The sequence below is a fragment of the Tiliqua scincoides genome, chromosome 3 (assembly GCF_035046505.1).
Source record: "Tiliqua scincoides isolate rTilSci1 chromosome 3, rTilSci1.hap2, whole genome shotgun sequence".
NCBI lineage: Eukaryota > Metazoa > Chordata > Lepidosauria > Squamata > Scincidae > Tiliqua > Tiliqua scincoides.
The window spans coordinates 207,511,125-207,531,701 of record NC_089823.1 but is presented as its reverse complement, the minus strand read 5'-3'; the positions used below and the strand labels follow the sequence as shown (position 1 = coordinate 207,531,701).

Below are 20,577 nucleotides of genomic sequence, written 5' to 3'. Positions count from 1 at the left end.
CTGGCATCTTGCATAGCCCACGCTTTGTCCCAAGAATATTTTTATTGGATGATATTTATCAGGAACACAAAAGCACACCTTTAAAAATGGTGCTATTTTCCAAATACCATGAGAAGCGAAAAAAAACATAAAACAGGGGAAATTACATTTTCAGAGGACTTCCTTAAGGAGGCCTCCATTGTCTGCTTGCATAGAGAGGAACTTTTCCCCCTGATTTAATATTCTTTGATGAATATGAAGACGACAATTCAGAATGCGCATGCTTGAAAATCTCCAGCCTCATCAAAGCTTGACTTTTTTCTTCCCTGTGACTCATGGTACAATCCTCCACAGCACACCTTCCAGCTCAGCATGTGCTGCAACAGTGCTAGCCACCATGAGAGTGCCATAAAGGGTGGTGTAGTGGTTTGGGAGGTGGGCTCAGACCTGGAAGATCCAGGTTCAAGTCCCCCCTCAGCCATGAAGTTTCCTGGGTGACCTTGGGCCAGTCAGTTTCTCTCAACCTCTTGCTGTGAGGACAAAAGGAGGGGAGCAGCTGTGTATACCACCCTGAGCGCTTTGGAGGAAGGGTGGTATAAAAATGTGATAAATAAATAAATAAACCTGTGTGCACTGGCAGAAGGAGCTGTGTGCACTGGCAGAAGGAAAAGGCAACATCCACACTGAGCAGTCCCCCCCCCCCAAGCCTCAGATTACCTTATAAGGGCATAAAAACACCACTTCCACCTCCCCCTGAGAAACCAGAGAAACAGCACTTTCCCCCGAGAAACCAGAAATCCTTCCCCCCCCCTCCTGAAATGGTCTTCAGAACACTCTCTGGATGCTACTGGAGCACAGCACCAGTCGTGTTCCATACGTCTCCCCACAGGTTTGGAACCCATGGATGATGAAATCCATGGGTACTGCTCATAATGGTTTGGGCTTTGCTTACTGCTTCAGATATTTGTGTAGAAAAGTGGCTTCTAATTGTATCAAATAAATAGTAAGCTAAAAGACATTATTTTGCTCAACTCCAAAGACCTAAGAATCAGCTGAACCCCTGTGAACCCTTCTGCCAAGGGTTCACAACCTACTCACACTTTGTGCTTGATCAGAATAGTTCAGAATATTTGTTTACTACTCAATCTTGCATCTGGGTTTTCAAAAAAGATACTGGAAGGCACAGCATAGTTTAATAAGTTCTCATTTTCACCCTGAGAAAAGTAGATCTGAGCTAATCACTAGATAAACCCTTCATGAACATACACACTAATGAAATAAGTGCGATTAAAGTTAGGAAATCATGAAGTTTCAGATTACTCTTCTTCAAGAAAATACCCATGAATTCACTATTCCATGGATTTGGGAACCTAAAAGTGCTGCCAACATCTACAGCTTATGACCAATGAATCTGGATGCCTCGTACCAGCCATGTGGCTTTCAAATGACTTGACTATTCTCCTCTTTTGCAGTTCCAGGCAGGAAGTGTAAAGAGCCTTTGGTGAGCCACTATATCTGGCTGATGTGCTCTGCAGGGTTTGCTCCAGAAGAACTTCATCTTTAGTAAATTGTCTACCCTCTATTGTAGACAATTGTCTACCCATTGTCTACCCTCTAATCCAGTCATTTTCAACCACTGTGCCGTGGCACACCAGTGGTCCACGAGTGGTCCACAGGTGTGCCACAGGAATTTGGGGGAAGGTCATTTATTAATAGGGCCAATGGGAGATGTGAACCCCCAGATCTGACGGAAAGCTCTTCAACCTCTCCAGACTGAGAGCAAAGTCCAAAGTCCAGCTGAAATGTCTGCGTGACTTCTTCTTTGCCGACGATGCAGCTGTCACTGCCCACTCTGCCAAAGATTTCCAGCAGCTCATGGATCGTTTTAGCAAGGCCTGCCAAGATTTTGGACTGACGATCAGCTTAAAGAAAACACAGGTCATGGTTCAGGATGTGGACTCACCTCCCTGCATTACAATCTCTGCGCATGAACTGGAGGTTGTCCATGACTTTGTGTACCTTGGCTCAACGATCTCCGACACTCTTTCTCTCGATACCGAGCTAAACAAATGCGTCGGTAAAGCAGCTACTATGTTTTCCAGACTCACAAAGAGAGTCTGGTCCAACAAGAAGCTGACGGAACATACCAAGATGTAGACATACCAAGGTCTACAGAGCTTGCGTCCTGAGTACACTGCTGTACTGCAGCGAGTCATGGACTCTCCGCTCACAACAGGAGAGGAAACTGAATGCTTTCCACATGCGCTGCCTCCGACGCATTCTCGGCATCACCTGGCAGGACAAAGTTCCTAACAACACAGTCCTGGAACGTGCTGGAATCCCTAGCATGTATGCACTGCTGAAACAGAGACGCCTGCGTTGGCTCGGTCATGTCGTGAGAATGGATGATGGCCGGATCCCAAAGGATCTCCTCTATGGAGAACCCGTGCAAGGAAAGCGCCCTACAGGTAGACCACAGCTGCGATACAAGGACATCTGCAAGAGGGATCTGAAGGCCTTAGGAATGGACCTCAACAAGTGGGAAACCCTGGCCTCTGAGTGGCCTGCTTGGAGGCAGGCTGTGCAGCATGGCCTTTCGTAGTTTGAAGAGACACTTGGCCAATAGTCTGAGGCAAAGAGGCAAAGAAGGAAGGCCCATAGCCAGGGAGACAGACCAGGGACAGACTGCACTTGCTCCTGGTGTGGAAGGGATTGTCACTCCCGGATTGGCCTTTTCAGCCACACTAGACGCTGTGCCAGAACCACCTTTCAGAGCGCGATACCATAGTCTTTCGAGACTGAAGGTTGCCAATACTGGGAGATGTGAACCCCCCACTGGCAGCATGGTGTGCCTTGTCAATTGTCAAAAACCTGGTGGTGTGCCTTGACCATTTTAGTGCCTTGTCAGTGTGCCATGAGATGAAAAAGATTGAAAATCACTGCACTAACCTGAAATAGCCATTAATAACATCCAGTAGTTTCCTGGAAATAGGACACTGCATACAGAGAAATAATGTGATTGTTTTTCATTGTCATTGCCATTGTACATAACTTAACGTGCTTCCATGTCAATGGGTCATAAGCACAGGAGCCGCACCAGCTTTAGCAGCTGAGTCAAGGTTCTCAGATCAATTCCATTCTCAGCAGAACATAGGTCTGGTGCATGACATTTCAATGTACCACAGCAATCTGTGTGGCAGAACTGCAGGACCTTTGATTTTCGGTGGCAGCTTATCAAGACAATCACATTTAAACCTGTGTGCATTCCCAGAGACAGGAGTATACTTCATCAGAGTCAAGTTATATGTGATGGCTGCGTCAGACTTCAGTTCCATTCCAACTTTATAAAGCCCATCAGAGGTATGTAAAGTTTCATGGGGCTTATGATAAGAGAGGACATGTAAGTTCTGTTCAATTCCAATTAATAAACCAGGGCTTAAAACAAAAGCAGACTGATAAATCAGAACTGAGCAAATGCTTATCGAAAATGCTTATTCAAATGAATGGACTCTAACCTAATCAGTCTGGCACAAGCCATTCAAGCACCTATTAATTCCAGCACCTGACTGTTATAATGCTGAGTGACAAACAGCAGAATCTCTTTTTGGGAGGCAAACAAGACATAATCTGAGAAGGAGCTCTAAATGAGGGCAACTCTCACCTAGTCTTCTCTAAGTAATCCAAAATGTATCAGATAACAATGCATGTATTATTCATTCATCCTTCCCCTCCCGTCAATGAATCTAAATAAATCATAAATCAGGTTAGCCGAAAGTAAGACCACAAATAGGGTCGGTTTTTCAAAAGCACATTAAATAATATTACAGGCATTCTCAAGCAGCACTGCAGCAATTTAAGGCCGTATTGACCCAACCTGGCATACTGAATGGCTTTTGAATTTTACAACCAAACCAATAGACCAGTTCATAATTTTCTGAATGTTTCCTAAGCAAATCCCACAGGCTGATCCATGTTCCCTGGATCATCCACATGATGCATGAAACCTACCAAATATACTTTCTCTCCCTCGCCAGTCTGGGGTAGGAGAAAAAACTGCCATCCACAACCAATTTGGATGACAGAAAAATTAAACGCTGCTCTGCCACCTTCTTAATATTACGCGCCAGTGTAACAAAATGATTCCATTTTGGTTCAAGTAAAGCCCAACCCTCTTGTACAGGCCCTGCTTGCTCCAAAATGTTTCCTAGTGCCTAATGAATCTAAACCACTCCTCCTGACACCAGTGTCTCATCCACTCATTGAGACCCCTGAGCTTCTCCTGCCTAGCTGGCCCTACGCATGGAACTGGTAGCACTTCCAAGAATGCTACCTTTCGGATCCTGCCTGAGGCATTTGAAGCCTGAGGCATCTGGTGGGCTGCTGTGAAATGCAGGAAGCTGGACTAGATGGGCCCTGGGACTGATGCAGCCGGGCTCTTCCTATGCTCCCATTCACTTGACGGCAATACACCATATTTCCTTGTTTGTGGGATTTTGCCATGTCTTGTAAAAGTCACCCCTTATGTCAATATCAGGATCCATTATATCCCAGCTGTAAAACCTTGACATACGTCACATAGGTTCGCTTTACACATTGAAATCCTCTATCAATGTATAATGTCTTTTTCATGTATAAGGCTATTGTATAAATTGGTTCTATATTTCATAAGGATTTCAAAGATAAAAACTGTTCTCAAGGTTGAATGGGGCCAAATGTGATGTTTATTTGGAGGGCACCACAAAGCAGAGCAGCTTGAGAGAGGATAGTGATGAATCAGTGGATGAATATTGCTTTAGTGGTCCAGGTTTTCCACTGGCCCCAACAGTCTTCCCAACACAGTTTTCATGTCAGTACAGTACGGACTTGTAAAGTTTAGTAAAGTGATGCTCATTACTTTTAAAAACTCTCCTCTTCATGCCCCACAAAATTATATGCATACTTGGAAATGATGTGGCTACAGTGAGAGCCAGTCTACAATGGTTTTCAGTTTTTTAGTGCTGAATTGTACACTGGTTTGCAAAACATCACCTGCTATCATTGTGCCAAAACTGTCACTTTCGGCCCAATCATGTGGGCCTGTTGCACCAGTGGAGTGGCTGCTCTGCTGGTGCGTGCTGTCACAAATATGCCATAAAGCATGTTGTGATTGCGCAGTCTCCCGGCCCACTGGCAGAAAGACCAAGCCTTCCTGCACCCTCAAGCACAGTGGATGATGCCACTGGAGCAGGTAAGCAGTGTGGGGGAAGGGAGACATGCATCTATAGCATGTAGCACTACCGACAGAGCAAATGTTGCCCCACATCATCCTTCCAGTTATCTTTTACTGATAGGCTTTATCTGCTACTTCTGCCACCATCCTACCAGACAAACATTGTTTAATTCATATTGGCTGTATCCAAGAAATCAAAAGGCTTAAGCACACTTAACTCTCTGTTGGATACCAGGGCATATATGCACACAATACGTTTCAAATGGCTTTTGTTGGGAACCAAACATAGCAGCTCTTTCATATATAATGCCATTTCATTGTATTACTGAAGAACCCCTGCATCCATTAGCAAATTAGCAGAGATCTACCTGCCACTTGCAAATCAAATTTATGGCGCCATAACATCTAGACACAAAGCATAGTTTAAATGGATGAGTTTTAAATGTCAAAATAGTCATCCATAAATGTTAACTATTACTTGCATTTTCTTATCTGAAACAAGTCCCAATTCTACAAATTAACATTTTGGTGATCTTCAAAGAAGATCTAAAGATAAATTGCTAAAATTAGCGGTGACTAAAATCAATGTATTATAGATATGTCCCAAGATAAATATTTTAATGGCCCAATCTTACCTTCCCTGGCTGTCATCGCAGCACCCCTTCCACTGGTGCTGACTGCCATAAAGCAGTCAAGCTCCCAGTCGTAAAATGCACTCTGGGAGCACAGTACTCAGTGCACTACCAGGGATACTTGCAGGAAGGCCACAGCCTTCTGGTCAGTGCCAGAGGATTCAGAGTAGCTTGCAGGTGAGTTGGCAGGAGAGGTGGAAAGGAGTGGCAGGAGGGTGGAAAGGGGGCAGGGGAACGTGAAACAAGGCAGTGACAGGGATGGGGGAGGGCAGAACAGGATAACAACAGGGTAGGGGATGCATGGATTTGATCCAGGAAGGGGGTGGATTTAGTGGCAGCAGCCACTGCCAAATCCTAACCCCCTTCCCAGTTTTGATCCAGGGGTATGGGTTCACATGGAACTGCACCAGTTATTTAGCTAGCACAGGTTTGCATAGACCCCCCCCCCCTGCTGTGGAAACTTACCCTCAGGTAAACAAATGATTTTTTCCTTATCCATAAGAGATCTCTGCAGGATGCAACAGTAGCCATTTTGCCCAGCTGCATTGGCGGGGGGGGGGGGTAACAACAGGATTAGGCTCAGGCTATCTAGATACTGACAAGTCAGTTTGCAGGTGGACATATAATGGAGTCCCATTGGTGGAATATGCATTCTGCTGGCAGAAGTGCTGGCCTACCAGTGAACGTGACATGCCACTGGCATGCACAACTAGGCTGCCAATGCACATGGCTGCAGACGTTGCACACAGGCCAGTGGGGAGAGCTCCTGCTGGCAGTGCTAATAAGATGGCACTAAAATATCGGGGATGGGTGGTAGGAGGAATGGGGCAAGTGGAGGAATGTGGGAGAGTCTGGGTGGGGAAGGGGGAGGGTGGGAGATAGAACAAGAGAGGAGGTGGATCCCAGTGGCACTGGCATGCACCAGGATTCGATCCCTGTTCTCTCTCCCATATTTTTCTCATTTCTATGGCAGTAAAATGGCTGGCACTGATTCAAGGAGACCCATTCAGGCAGCGGAAACAATGAGGAGACCTCCACAACTGTCTCTCTTTATAAAAAAACCCTCCTCCTAACAAAGGAGGGGGCAGCCCAGAAACGCAGCTGGAGAGGCAGTGTTTCAGAGCCCGACTGATCCGTGCTCCTCCAGGCGGCCTAGAGAGTCAGCAGGCGGCAAGAGGAAACAGGTGGCCTAGAGAGTCAGCAATCCAGGAGATGCTTGTATCTCCCAGCATGCTGACTTTCTAGGTTGCCCTCTCTTCTCTTCTCTTGTAAAGGAGGAGTCGAGGGGGGCAGCCCAGTCAAGCCCTGAATCGCTGCCAGAGAGGCAGGAGCTCACTGCCTCTCCAGTTGTGATTCTGGGCTGCGTCTTTTGTCTCCTTGGAGAAGACAAAAGACGCTGTCTGGAGTGGCATCGCATCCGGAATCCAGGTGCAATACTGCACCGCGTCTTTCGTCTCCTCTGAAGAGATGGAAGATGTGCCCCGAGTGGGAGCACACCACTTTGTGCTGCATGTTTCCTCTCCTTGCAGGACAGAAAGGGAGGTAGCACAAAGCGGTGAGGAACCGTGCCGGCAGGAAGCTTGTACTCCCGGCACGATTCTGGACCCATCCCCCTTCACATCACAAGCATGGGTGGACCTACAGGGAGGGAGGGAGGGAGGACGCAGGAGGGGATGAGGCAGCGCGAGTGATCGTGCAAGGGGACAAAAGTGGCCACGGGTGGGCAAGATGCATTGCTCGCCCGCAGCAGCTGGGAGGTTAGCTTATGACCCATGCACTCCTCCTTTGCAGCTCTACTCAGAACTTCCTCCAAGAATCTCATTGCACTGTTCATAGACAGGGGCTTCCTCCTCCCCATTGGCATGGCTGCATCATGGGTTGGAAAGTCAGATAGGATTGGACCCTAAATGAATCAAGATGGCAGGGAGGTAGCTTGGCCCTTGGGATGTGCTTCATCATGCATCGGTCCATCAAGTTCTTGCTCAATGCCATGGTGAGAAACGAAGCTCATCTGAATTTTTGCATATCTGACATCTTATAACACACACACACCTCTTTGCTAACTGTCTTAATTTCCATGGGAACTTTACAGATCTTGTTTCTTTGTATGCAAATATGGCTATTACCAGAATTTTTTTTAATGGACTTTCCAGTAAGACCCATTAAAATGATTAGTGTGCTGTGTCAGTTCCTGCACAATCCCTAAGATCCTAATTTGTGATGAATAATAATTGTAATGCCTACTCTCCTTAATTTCCCTGCAGGGGTCTCTCAAATACTGCAACTCTTCCCTGTGGAAAAATTCATTTTTGTGTCCTCAGTCATGCCTTGGTTGGGGGTGGTGTTGGAGGAATTATTAAGCTCTTGCATTTTTAACACGTTTGAGGACTAAGTTAAGCATCTGAAGATTTAGATAACTTCAACATTTCTGTTACTTTCTTGGATGTCAAGTGAATCTTTGGTGTTACGGAATTTAATTATCTGTCAAGTGACATAGATGAGAAGTTGAAAGTGACTAATCATATTAAAAATGAATGCATTTATATATTAGGCTACTGTCAACCAAATAGGGATGGTTCAGGAAAAATATTAGCTCATTAGCTCCCATGCTGAAATTTTCATTCCAGTGTTTTCTGGGAACAAAATGAAAGCAGTATCCCTGTCAGGAGAGCACTCGGTATTATCTCCTCAAATGGGCAGCTGATTCCACAACTCTGGGCTATGCTTGCACTGCGTCTTGTGCCTGTGTAGAGCTCTACAATTGGCACAACCATCTCTCAGCATAGATGATACATGAAGGCATGAAGCTGCCTTACTTCCAGTGGTCCATCTAGCTCCCCATTGTCGACACTGACTAGACAAAGCATCTTCAAGACATTTCAGAGAGGGATCTTTCCCAGCCCTACTGGATACACCAGAGACTGAATCCATCACACTCTATATGCAAAGCAGATACTCTACCATTGAGCTACTATCTCCTATTAAAGTGTACTACTAGGCAGGAGGTCTGGTCTAGAGGGTTGAGCCTCCATTTGCCTGAAGATAACATCCAAAGGTCGCCAGTTCGAGGCCACTGGCACCGTGTGACCTTGGAGCAGCTGACAAGCTGAAGCTGAGCAATTCCATCTGCTCCGAGGGTGGGAGGATGGAGGCCAGAATGTGCGACCAGATCAAGAAAGAAACATCTGAATGTTGTGCTTTCTTGAAAGATAGAAGCCTTCTTTCAAATTGTAAAAATTCCTACGGGGATTTAAATTGCCTGCCTATGTAAACCGCCTTGAATAAAGTCTAAGGCCGTATAGAAATACCTGTAATATTATTATTATTATTATTATTATTATTATTATTATTATTATTATTATTATTATTATACTAATGAGGAGTTAGAGCAGCCGTTGTCCTGATTTGCATGGAACCATTCTCTCACAACCCTCTCCACCATTTGCACTGTTTACCAGAGGAAAGAGCAATGTTGAAGACCTCCTTAAGGTAGGAGGAGGGGGACTACGTTAGTCCAGTTGGATGTAGGTGATAACATGGCAACCAGCCCATGACTGGATGGGGAGTGCTGAATCTATGAGCATTATCATTGAAATTTCATTCTTTAAAAAAAAAAAAAAAAATACTAGATGATGCCAGAGCAGTACATATGCTATTTGCTGTGGATTTGCTTATTAACAAATAGTGTTTTCAATAATATTTCCTGCCATCTGTACTTCTTCACCATTCCTTTACCCCTTTGTTTTAATTATTCTGAAATGTTGTAACATATTTGACAAAAAAAAAAAAAAAAGCAGGGTCCTTTCTTGCACGAATCGTCTATCCAGATTTGCTTTTGAGCCCACACACATCAAAAATCTGGTGTTATTGTGTATTTATTACTGTAATTTTTTATGTCACAAAACCAAATGAACCATGGAAGGATGGCCTTACATAATGGGATGCAATCTGCCAAGCTGTTGTACAGGGATGGAGCCAATTTCTGCTCTCTCTCTCTCTCTCTCTCTCTCTCTCTCTCACACACACACACACACACACACACACACACAATCCACTAATTTCCATGGTGATACTCTTAAAACTCTCTCATATAAGTGGAGTGAATCCCTGGCATTGGTAAAATAAACCACGGGAGGCAAATTGATTCAAGAAAAGGAGAACACAGGATTCACAGTGTGATTGCATACACAATTTGGCCCACATCTCTTGCAAATGACACCATAAATGCACAGTCATTTTTCAGGTGCACTTGGCCCAGGGTGTTTTTTGTGTTGCTCTTCTGCCCCAAAGGCATAATTTATTGCCACTTGCTACATAAACTACAGGGCTAGATAATAAACCCTTCTCAAATAAAAGCACCTCGGCTACACGGGTTTCAAGATACCTCAGACTGACTCATAAAGTGATTTTATAGGACCTGCAGGGAAAAGTATATCATGCTCACTTACTTCACTGAACTACTAAAGGTTTAGAGTACAATTCCTGTCTGCTGTACAGCACTCGATTCATTTTCCAAAGGATTTGAATGTAAAGCATTTCTGACATGCTGAAGGCAAAGCGCAGGCAACATGATATGGATGGGAAAAGGACTCAAGTAAATTTAAAACAGTGTTGTGCCTGCTAATTCTTGGCTCCCTCACCGTTCATGACACAAGGCACAACCTGCCTAAAATGAAGCTTGTCCTCCCTAACGTGTCTACAGGGACAAATCACTTCAAGGCAGCAATCAAGTGCTGAGCAATGCTGGCACCAGTGGCAGTTCTGGTGGTTTTCCCACCAGGGGTTACCCCCTCATTTGCCGCCCCTGACCCGGAAGTAATTACGGTGATGTCACTGTCACCGCAGTTACTTCCATGCTGCCTCCTATTTTCCCCCTTTGAAAAAGGGGGGGGGGGAGGAAGGAGGTGGCCAAGGCTCCGATGGAGCCTTTTGCACCACTTAGCAGCAAGGCAAAAGGCTATATTGGAGCTAGAAGCAGTGAATGCCTCCTCCGAAATCAGAGGAGGCGAGCACTGCTTCTGTCTGGCTATCCAGGGAAAAGCAATGGGGGAAATGGCTGCCTTCTGATGGCTGGCCTCTTCTCCTCTCCTTTCTTTAAAGGGGAGGAGAAGAGGATGGCCCTCAGGTCAGATGCAACCACACCAACAGTGGCTCCTACAGCCACTGTTGACACAGTTCCAGACCAAACCAAAAATCCGGTGGTGGAGCGAGTGGGTCATCGCACTGCTCTTCCAAGCCTGGCACCCAGAACTTTAGCCCCTATTACCTCCCGCTGGGTATGCCACTGGTTGGCACTCAAGCTTTCCTTGTTACCTGGTAAGGATTATTTTGAAAATCAAGTGTCTAGTCCAGTGGTTTTCAACCTGGTGTGTCATGAGGCTGCCTCAGGTGTTCCACGTTGCCAAGGAGTCAGGCGTGGTGGCGGCGGTGGCGGCAGCAGCAGCAGCTGCATGTGTGGGAGAGGTGGTGGCTTGGAACCTCGTGCGGCAGCAGAAGAAAAAGGGGCAGCCACGCAGAGGCTTGGGCGCTCTTGCTGTTGCTGGTGCCTGCCCCATGCGCTGATTGGGCAGCCTGGAAGAGCTCCCGGAGGGGGGAAACATGGAGGGAGTGAGGGTGAGCAGCGAGAGCAAGGAGGGGGTGAGAGCAAGCCTGAAGGTGGAAGCAGGTAGGAGCCAGAAGTGGCTGGCTGGAAAGGATTCTGGAGAGACCCTTTTCCTTGCCAGCAATGCCCCAAAGTGACCCTCCCTGCATTGCCTCCCCTGCCAACACTTTGGCAGGAAGGGCGCTGGGCCACAATCCTATCCACACTTACCTAGGAGTAAGTCCCATTGACTAAAATGGGGCTTACTTCTGAGTAGATGTACAGAGGCTTGGTCACACTCTTTCTTGAATGCATGAGCAGGCAAGTGATGCTTTTCTTCCCCCCCACCTCCTCCCCTCCTGCACACACATCCCCCATCATAATTGCAGTTAACCCCTCTGACTGCCCCTCCCCACCCCTCCCTCTTCCACACCTTCCAAAGTCCAGAGTCAGTTGCCTCCCATTCTCTCTCTCTCTCTCCCCCTACCCCAGTGAATCCTGCACTTGTTTCAGCCACATCTCCTTACTGTCCCTCCAGTATGCTCAGTCTCATCTCTTTGTCAACACCTCCTGGCATATCAGAGCATATCAGTTGATAACAGTTTTAACAGACCCGCTTCAAAACCTTTCCAGAAACCACATACACCTCCTTCTCTTCTTGGGAATTTCTTTCATTGTCATGTAGTGATCTAAGGCTGCAATCCTAACTACACTTTCCTGAGAGTAAGCCCCACTGAACAAAATAGGACTTACTTCTGAGTAGACCTGGTTAGGCTTGTGCCCTTAGTTATATTAATTAAATTAATTGTAACATAATAATGTAATTAAAAACTAGTAGTGTGCCTTGACAACTTTAGGGCCTTGTCAGTGTGCTGTGAGCTGAAAAAGGTTGAAAATGGCTAGTCTAGTCCCTATGCTTTCATTAAAAACAAATCTTGAAAATTTGCTGCATGCAAAACATTTCAGAAGTCATAAAGAAGAAATCAAGGAAAGTGGATAGTTCTGAAATGGGGCATAGGCTCACCATGTATTTATGAATATTTCCTAGCCCATATATATTTCCCATCCATATCTCATATTCTCCCAGTTAATCTGATATTCTCCAGTTAAATGCTTTGAAGTAGTAGAGCTAGAAATGACCTCTTCCTGAGACTTTGGAAAGTCATTGCTAGTCAGAGCAGATAGCATTGGCCTAGATCAGTGGTTTTCAAACTGACAATGACCACATTGTCAGAAAAATGAACACCATCACGAAAACATCTGACCTCCACTGGTGATGGTCATTTTCCTCACAATGTCCCAGAGAGCAATGCAATGTCTGTGACATTGTGGGGAAAACTGTTGTAGCCCAAAGTGGTTCTGCCACTCTTTTTTAACTTTAGACAGTGAAAAAAGGGACTAACACTCACCTGCTCTGGAATACTACAAGATAAGCTGCCATGATAATGATGAGTGAGTTCCAGAATGAACCAAATAAATGTCACACTTCTCAGTTCATTCCATTCATTTTGCAATGAATGATGGAGCATCAAAATGACCTAGTTATGATTGCCTTTTTTCATTTATTGGAAAACAAAGCACACCCCTACAAGTTAATTGTGCAACTGAAGGATCACCCCACCCAGCATGAGTGGTATGACACGAGAATCATGGAAATCAAATTCATAAGTTCCTAAATTGCAAGTTGATTTCAAACCAAGCTGAGGAGAATTCAGCCATCACTGCACAAATACATTTAGGTCACTGGCAGACCTGCCATTAATGGAAAGGGGCAAATGCCCCAGGCACTGAGCCTTGCAAGCCTCTAGGACCGCACAGATGCCTCTCTGATGCTTCTGACGTGGTCAGAAACTGTGGTTCTGGTTTGCCAGAAGCACAGTTTAAGAGCCCAGGGAAGCTTTAGTAGGCTTCTTCGGCGCTTCCTGAAGTTGTGCGAGGCTCCATGTGCTCCAGGTAAGTGGGGGGGGGGGTGGATTTGCACATGGGGGTGATGCAATCCTGCAGGTGGCCACCATCATGAACCTTTGCCCCAGGGGACAGGACTGGGGGGGGGGGGTTTCACCAATGTTTTAGGTGATAGTTTTAGGAGGTACTAAGTGCCCCTGTCTAACATGAGGTGATTTGCCATCAACGATGAATTCTTCTCTGATACCATGTATCTGCAAGGTTTAATACAGTCTGACATACATTTAAAAGTGTGCAACTCTAGTGAAGAAAACAAAACCTAAACGTAATTTATTGCCTTCCATTTTAGGACTGCTGAATGTGTAATTCATGCTGGGAAGTGCTCTAGTTATTAAATTAGGACATTTGTTTTCGTGCAAATGTAAATGAGAAGCAAAAAAAAAAAAAAAGCATTATTTGAAACACTTACTCTCTGCAGGCTCTTTAGATCGCCTTCCACTGGAGGATTTCCTCAGTAAACTTCGTCCTGAGGTAAAAAGGCTGGTTAATTCCTCTAGGGGACTGGTAGGTGTTCTAGAACGTGAACTACTCTGTGATGACGACCCGTAGGTATTGACAGTGACGTTTACCATTTTCCCCCCTTCTTGTAATATGTTTCTGGCTGTAGAATGAGGCACTGATGGAGAACTTCTTGAGAGACTTCCTGAATGTACAGAGTCATAAGGAGGAGGTCTTTTGAGACTTAAGGGGGTAAGTGACCGACCCATACTCACAGGAGAGGGAGAGGCAGAGTGGCTTTTAGGAAAGCCATGTGGAGACTGTGTTCTGTATAAGGTAGAAGGATGAGGAGGTGAAGAGGAGTGCCCTGGAGTACTAGTTCCATGAGATGCTGTCTGGTCTTTCTCCAGTTTTGGATGACTTGGAGTATGAGGTGGCAGTGAAGATGGAGAAGCTCCAGCTTGCTGTTTGATATAAGACACGTTTTCTAACACAGGAAGTTTGGTGACTTCCAGCGGTGTTAGAGGAGATTCATCAGAATTTGGGGAGCACTGCACTGGCGCAGGTGGGAACACCAGGAGTGGAGGTCTATGAGAAAGCAAATTTGGAAATGGTGGGGGGATATCACAAAGCACACCCTTGGGAGTGGATGGCACTGAGGACTTGGTGAAATCGAGGTCAGGCACCGTGGGAGTAGCACACTGAGAAGAACAGCTGTGATGGTCATACTCACATGAACACTTTGAATCTTGGCCTCCATCATCAAAGATGGGGTACTTCATTTCCTCATATACTGCCTCACTTTGGTCCTCCTCATCTTTTTTGAAGTCTCTTAGGATATTCCCAACCATTTCAATATAAACAGGTTCTTCCTCTTCCTCTGTATCTGGAGCAGGACTGCTGACCTGTGACAAGGACGCATCCCTACTGAGCACTGATTTTGTTGGGCCGTGCTTTTTGACATATGTCTCATCAAAAGATGCACTTAGCTGAGTGTTTGGATTCCGTTTTGGCTTAGGGGGAGGAACCTTCTTTGTATATTCATCACTGTGAGGCCTTGGTTTCGCTGACACTGTAAAGGAAACACAAAATATATTGGTGAGACAAATTGAATGAAAATATGGTCCATCTTCAATACACGTGCCATAAAATGGCTGTTCAGTTAACTATGTTTCTAATCCATTTATCTCAGCTTCAGCCCAACATTACACTATATAGAAAGTGTATATTTAACAAAACAAACAAAAAAAAACTGTCAAGATATCATCTTGTGATACTTTAGGTGTGTACTGCTCCAATTGTCAAAAATGTTGTTGCCTCAACACCAAACAGTGTACATGTGTGCAAATGTTAGCTTGAGGATCAAAGCTCTGTTCTTCAAAATCAATTGGATGAACTGAACAGGGTTCTTCTATTTGAATACTGAAGCTTAAATAGTAGTCAAGAAGGAGGAATAATTTCTTGCATCTTAGTCTTTCTGCAAATTTTAAACCTAGGAACAATATGCTAGGTTGTCATTGAAACTACAAAGCAAATAGGCTGCATGGAAATCATCTGGATGGAAAGGTCACAGATTTCATACAAATTAATCTCTAAGGATTAACCGCAGAAGCAGTTTATAGAAATGTCTTGCGATTTCCTTAAAAAAAATACATGTGCAACAATGTGGCTAATATCGGCCCACATATATGTGTAAAAAATTTGAAGGTGCTTAGACCTAATCTCTGTTCAGTAAAGTATGGACATCTCTGAGCTGAAAGGCCAAAGTGTTTGACTGAAGTACTGAATGACTCTAAAAGACCTATTTTAGGAGAAATTTTATAAGGCCACCCTAATAGGCTATGGCTTTACTTAAGTCCTCATTAGGATGCATTAACCAATTTTTGCCCGGCCCACAGGTGTACACATTTGATCCCTGTTGCATATATGGCCAGAATATATGCATATATATGGGCAAAAATTGTTTAACCTTAGTCTTCTGCTGTGTAGAGTCTTCTGTCTGCTTTGTAGAAATAGATGTGCTCTCCATTGGATGCGCTGTCTGTTGGCACCAGTTTTGGAGCACTGCCACAAGAGATGGCAGTGCTCCACATCCATCGCTGGTTCCCACCGTGCTTGCTGGACCAGGTAAGGCAGCAGCAGGGGTGGACCGGGAGGAAAATGGGTGGGGAGGGGGAGGAACAGGGGTAGGGACTGAGTGGATCTCGTGGCAATGGCACAAGCCAGATCCTATCCTCTTTTTTCCAAGTCTCTCCACCCTCTTTTTGTCCTCGGACTTGTGCCAGCTACAGAGCTGGCACAGGTCCAAGGAGATCCATTGCAGAGAGATAGGCTTACAAGGACACCTCCCCTCTCTCCTCCAATTCCTCCTGATCTGCCCCCCTCCTCCATGCTGGATACAGCAAGTTCATTTTTGGTGTGGTTGCATTAGTGGGGGAAGGAAGGAAAGGATTAGGCTCTAAGCTGCCTTGAATAATTTTTAAGAAAGGCAGGGTAGAAATCATTACTACTATGACTACTATAGGTATATTTTTAGCACTCTACAGAAGCATGAATCACTCTTCCTATCTTCAAACAGCATGCCTTGTATATAAATTGGATGGGAAAGTAGTGGAAATAACAGGCCAGGTAAAGTTGCTATATTCTGGAAAAAAAATCTCTGGGGTATGTACAAAATCATAGATTTTTTTTTTAAAAATGCCTGCCAAACATCAGAAAAAGGACTGAGAGCTATAGATGCACACTGCTGTCATGCTGCCAGAAGCTTTTGGCAGGAGAGAGAGAGAGAGAGAGAGAGAGAGAGAGAGAGAGAGAACTTTTATATGGACCTCCTCCAAGGCAACACCCCCCCCTTTGCATTCATTAACCTTCATGGTGGGCTGTCCCATTGCAGTATGAAAGAGGACCATAGTATTGTGTTGGCTGAGGTGCAGCCAAGCAAAAAAAAATCACTTCTTGAGCTCCTGGGATGCAGTTGCTTCCTCGGTCCTATTGTCCATCCGCTTAAGGAGCTGTGTAGCACAGAGTCTCTGCCGAGTGACAGACCATCCTGAACTCCTAAGTTAACCAAGTTCTTCATGCCCAAGGAAGGAAAAGGGGCAGGGCAACAGCACAGAAACAACAAAAAAGGGAGCCTCAATGGAACATTGCAAATTATGCTATTATTCCTAATGTATTTAAGTCAGTGACTTTTTCAGCTTAAAATGCCTTCTTACACTATCTCAGAGAGTGCTCTGACTCAGAGACTCCCCTGGAGAAGAGTCATTGCCTACCATGGAACTAAGGAGTAAGAGGACAAGCTGCAAGCCATCTGCCCATTAGGGACATCCTAGTTGATATTCCATTTAAGTCATGTTGTGCAGGTAGACCATCTACAGTGGAATGTGCAGTTGAATGCAATCTCACCCCCATCCCCAGCAGATTGAATGAAATGACTTTGTTTGAGTATGTCTATATGTATCTTATTATTTCCATATCAGCTGGATAGAGCTAGATGCAACACTGGGTCAGCAGATTCTGCTGGAACATGTTTTCTTCATGCCTGTCATCTAGCACAGGTCAATGTTATGTCCAGCTCCATGTTTACTTTTCTTTGCTCCATTTCCTTCACTACTACAAATGCTGCACATGCAAGTTCTTTTTTTCTTTTTCTTTTTCTAGTTATCTCCTGCCAACCCATCAAAAAGTACCCAGTGAGTTTCTAACATTAAGACTCGCCGGCAGCACTTCTAGACTTAAAGGACCCCCTTCTACAAACTTGGCCTCAGATGCACTACCAAAGACAGAAGCCCTGCAATTGTGTCTTTTTATCTGTCTTGCTAATCTACTTAAAATCCAAAAGTCTCAAGTGAGACCCAGGTGACCGCATAGTATGTGCCTTAAGTTATTCACTGGAGACAGAAATTATTGGAACGTAGTTACAATGAACACTTGATTTAGCAGACTTTGGAGCAGACAATTTCTTCTTCATTAAAAACTAGTCATGTGTGCTCTGCACATGCATATGTGCTTTGATGTAAATGCATAAGGATTTAACAGGCTTTCAGCATTAATGGTCACCCCTTTCCCCCATTAGTTCATTAAATCGAAGGTTTATTGTATTGCTGAAAATCCTGCCTGTGTGTTCCTTTTTTTGGGGGGCTGAAGGTTTTTAGACTTTTCCTGATGGATATATCTTTCCAATCTGCTAATTCCTACAGACCATACTGAGTACCTTTTAAAATTTACTTTCTTGTGCACTGGCAGTAACACATTCCCCACAGTAAGATTTGTGGCTGGACTTGCATGCAGAAGTGTGCAATTCTCATAATTCAGATAATGAATTATAAAGCATTTTGCACATTACACATCTATATGAGTGACTGTATGGCAAGGACCTGCAAAGCTTTGCTGGAGAATAACATGCATTTGGATATGATTGTCCCAGGACATTTTGAAACTGCCTATTCACACTGTGCTTGGTAGTGGTGTTGTACCCCAAGACCCCAGTGTTTTGCTACTTGTATATATCAGGTGTGGAAGCACCAGTTATGACTCCCCCAGTGTGCGCCTAAAGCATATGCCAGAGGACAGTCTGATGCTCATCATGGAGACGGCCCAGCCTCTGGCCCAACGCCAAACCTGGTCAATTGTGTAGACTGGTGCATGACCTCTGTGAGCCAAAGCACCTACCAATCTGGATTGTGGGGATTGGAAAGAGTGCACCCAGTTGTTGAAATCAGAAGTATCTGGATGCATGTTGACAGATTCCTCCACCAGGCACATGTTTTTACTACAAAGTGGACAATATGGATTAATGTTATAAGCTTTATTTAGATGTAGAGACTTTGCTTTGTGTATGAAGTGACCTTCAGGACTCTTCCAGATCTGTATTTTTCTCATTCAGTGAAAAGATCCTTCTTAAACCTCTCCCCCACCTACCCCATAATACAGGCATTGATCAGTGCTTCCTTTTATTCATTGTGCTATATAATCAAGAAAAAGAAGATAACATGGTTTGAAATGCACTACTGAAGTGCTTGACATTTTTTCATCTGCTGTACGATGCCATGTTGTATCATGTAAGGACAACAAAACACAATTAGTGGCAGAAAGGTCAGCTAATTTCACCCTAGAACATAATATGAAAGATAAATGTCGGCAAAACCATTTGTTCTCTCTACCCCCTTAAGATCTTTATATCCCCTTTGCTGGAGTTTACGTCAAGCCATTTCCTAACAAAGATAAAATAAAAATATGTATCAGATTGCCTTTTCCTGGAAGTCTGGGCTGAAAATATTTCCTAATGTCAGGTACTTAAAAATATGCACTTTGCTGCTATTTCAGACCTTGCCTGATCAATCACTTACCTTTCCAGACCATTAAGAATGCAAGAATATTGGAAAACAAAATTCTGCTTACAGTAATTATGGAACAAAACCTGGATCATTAATGACCTGTAGGCAATGTTTCTGCACATTTATGTGTAACTAACTCTCGGCATGGGTGCTCCATGTGTGTGTGTGTGAGTGGGGGGGGGGTGGTGGTGGTTTGTGTAGGTGTGTGGGGGAAGGATATCTGGCAGTATCCCACAAGCAAAGAAAAGGTTATTTGGCAATCTCTGTGAGAGAAAAAGGCACAGCACTGCATTAGTACTCTGACATTTAGCAGACGAGGAAAAGATTCTGTGCCTGCTGAGGACGCAAACTGCCATGTATGGCTCACTGCGGCCAATCACCACCCTTAATAATATTCACTTACTGCACAGCTGTCTTGTTATATTGGTGGGGAAACCTATCCAAGACAAACATAAGAAGAACCCTGTGGATCAGAACAATGGTCTATCTAGGGTAAAAAAAAAAAAGCTACTGGTATATCTACAGATATACCATTAATAATGGTATCTTTTCACACCGTTAATAATGTTCTCTAAGTCAGCATTTCTCAATGTTTGTTCCCTGCTGTACCACTTTGTGTGGTTCACCTATTGGCAGCACCATGGAAAGTAACTGGTGATGATGTCATCACCAGTTACTTCCAGATTGGGAGGTCAGACGCAATGCAACAAACACCAGCTCAGGATATACAGGAGGGTGTTTTCAAGCGTACAAGTGCATGCTGGAGCTCTGCCCACCAAGCCCCCGATTGCAGCTTGTTGGGTTCTATTGCTGGTCTTCCTGCCAGGCAGAAGGGGTCTGGGGGTCCCATAAGTACCACCAGACACAACCTCAAGTACCACCAGCGGTACGAGTACCACTGGTTGAGAAACACTGCTCTAAGTCACTATAAAGCAGTGGCATAGCTAGAGGGAGTACAGGGGCAGCAATTGCACCAGGCTGCAGGCTGCCTGGGGGCAACAGTACAGCCACCTGCCCAAGCAATTGTACCCCCACACCATCGCGGATAAAAATGGCACTCTGCAAAGGAGCAGCGGCCATCTCAGTCTCTGTCCACTTGCTCCCCTTGCTTCAGGGGCTTGGGGGGAGCCAGCGGGCAAGCAGGAGGGGGGTGGGGTGAGGGAGGTGGTGGAGCGAGGAAACCGAATGGCCAGAAACGCCAACTGCTGCTGTCAAACATACATGGCTCTCAAACATGCATAGGGACATATGAACACACACAAACACATGTCAAGTATGAGATAATGCTGTCATACATCTACTTTTCTCTGGAAAACTTTCACCGTGATGGAGGACAGGGATGAAAAAGGCAATGCTGAGCACAGGGACGGCCCATCCATGAGGCTGAAGAGGTCACTTCAGACAGCAGATGGGTAGTGGGTGCCCATCTCTGTTCAC

General features: G+C 44.9%; 1 protein-coding gene across 1 annotated transcript in view; it reads right to left on the bottom strand.

The window, feature by feature from the left end:
* NYAP2 (neuronal tyrosine-phosphorylated phosphoinositide-3-kinase adaptor 2) overlaps positions 1-20,577 on the bottom strand; it is a 189,495-nt gene that overhangs the window by 41,995 nt on the left and 126,923 nt on the right. The window contains exon 3 of the mRNA XM_066622358.1: positions 13,776-14,876. Within this exon, the coding sequence (XP_066478455.1) occupies positions 13,776-14,876 (1,101 nt within the window). The remainder of the gene's footprint in view (positions 1-13,775; positions 14,877-20,577) is intronic.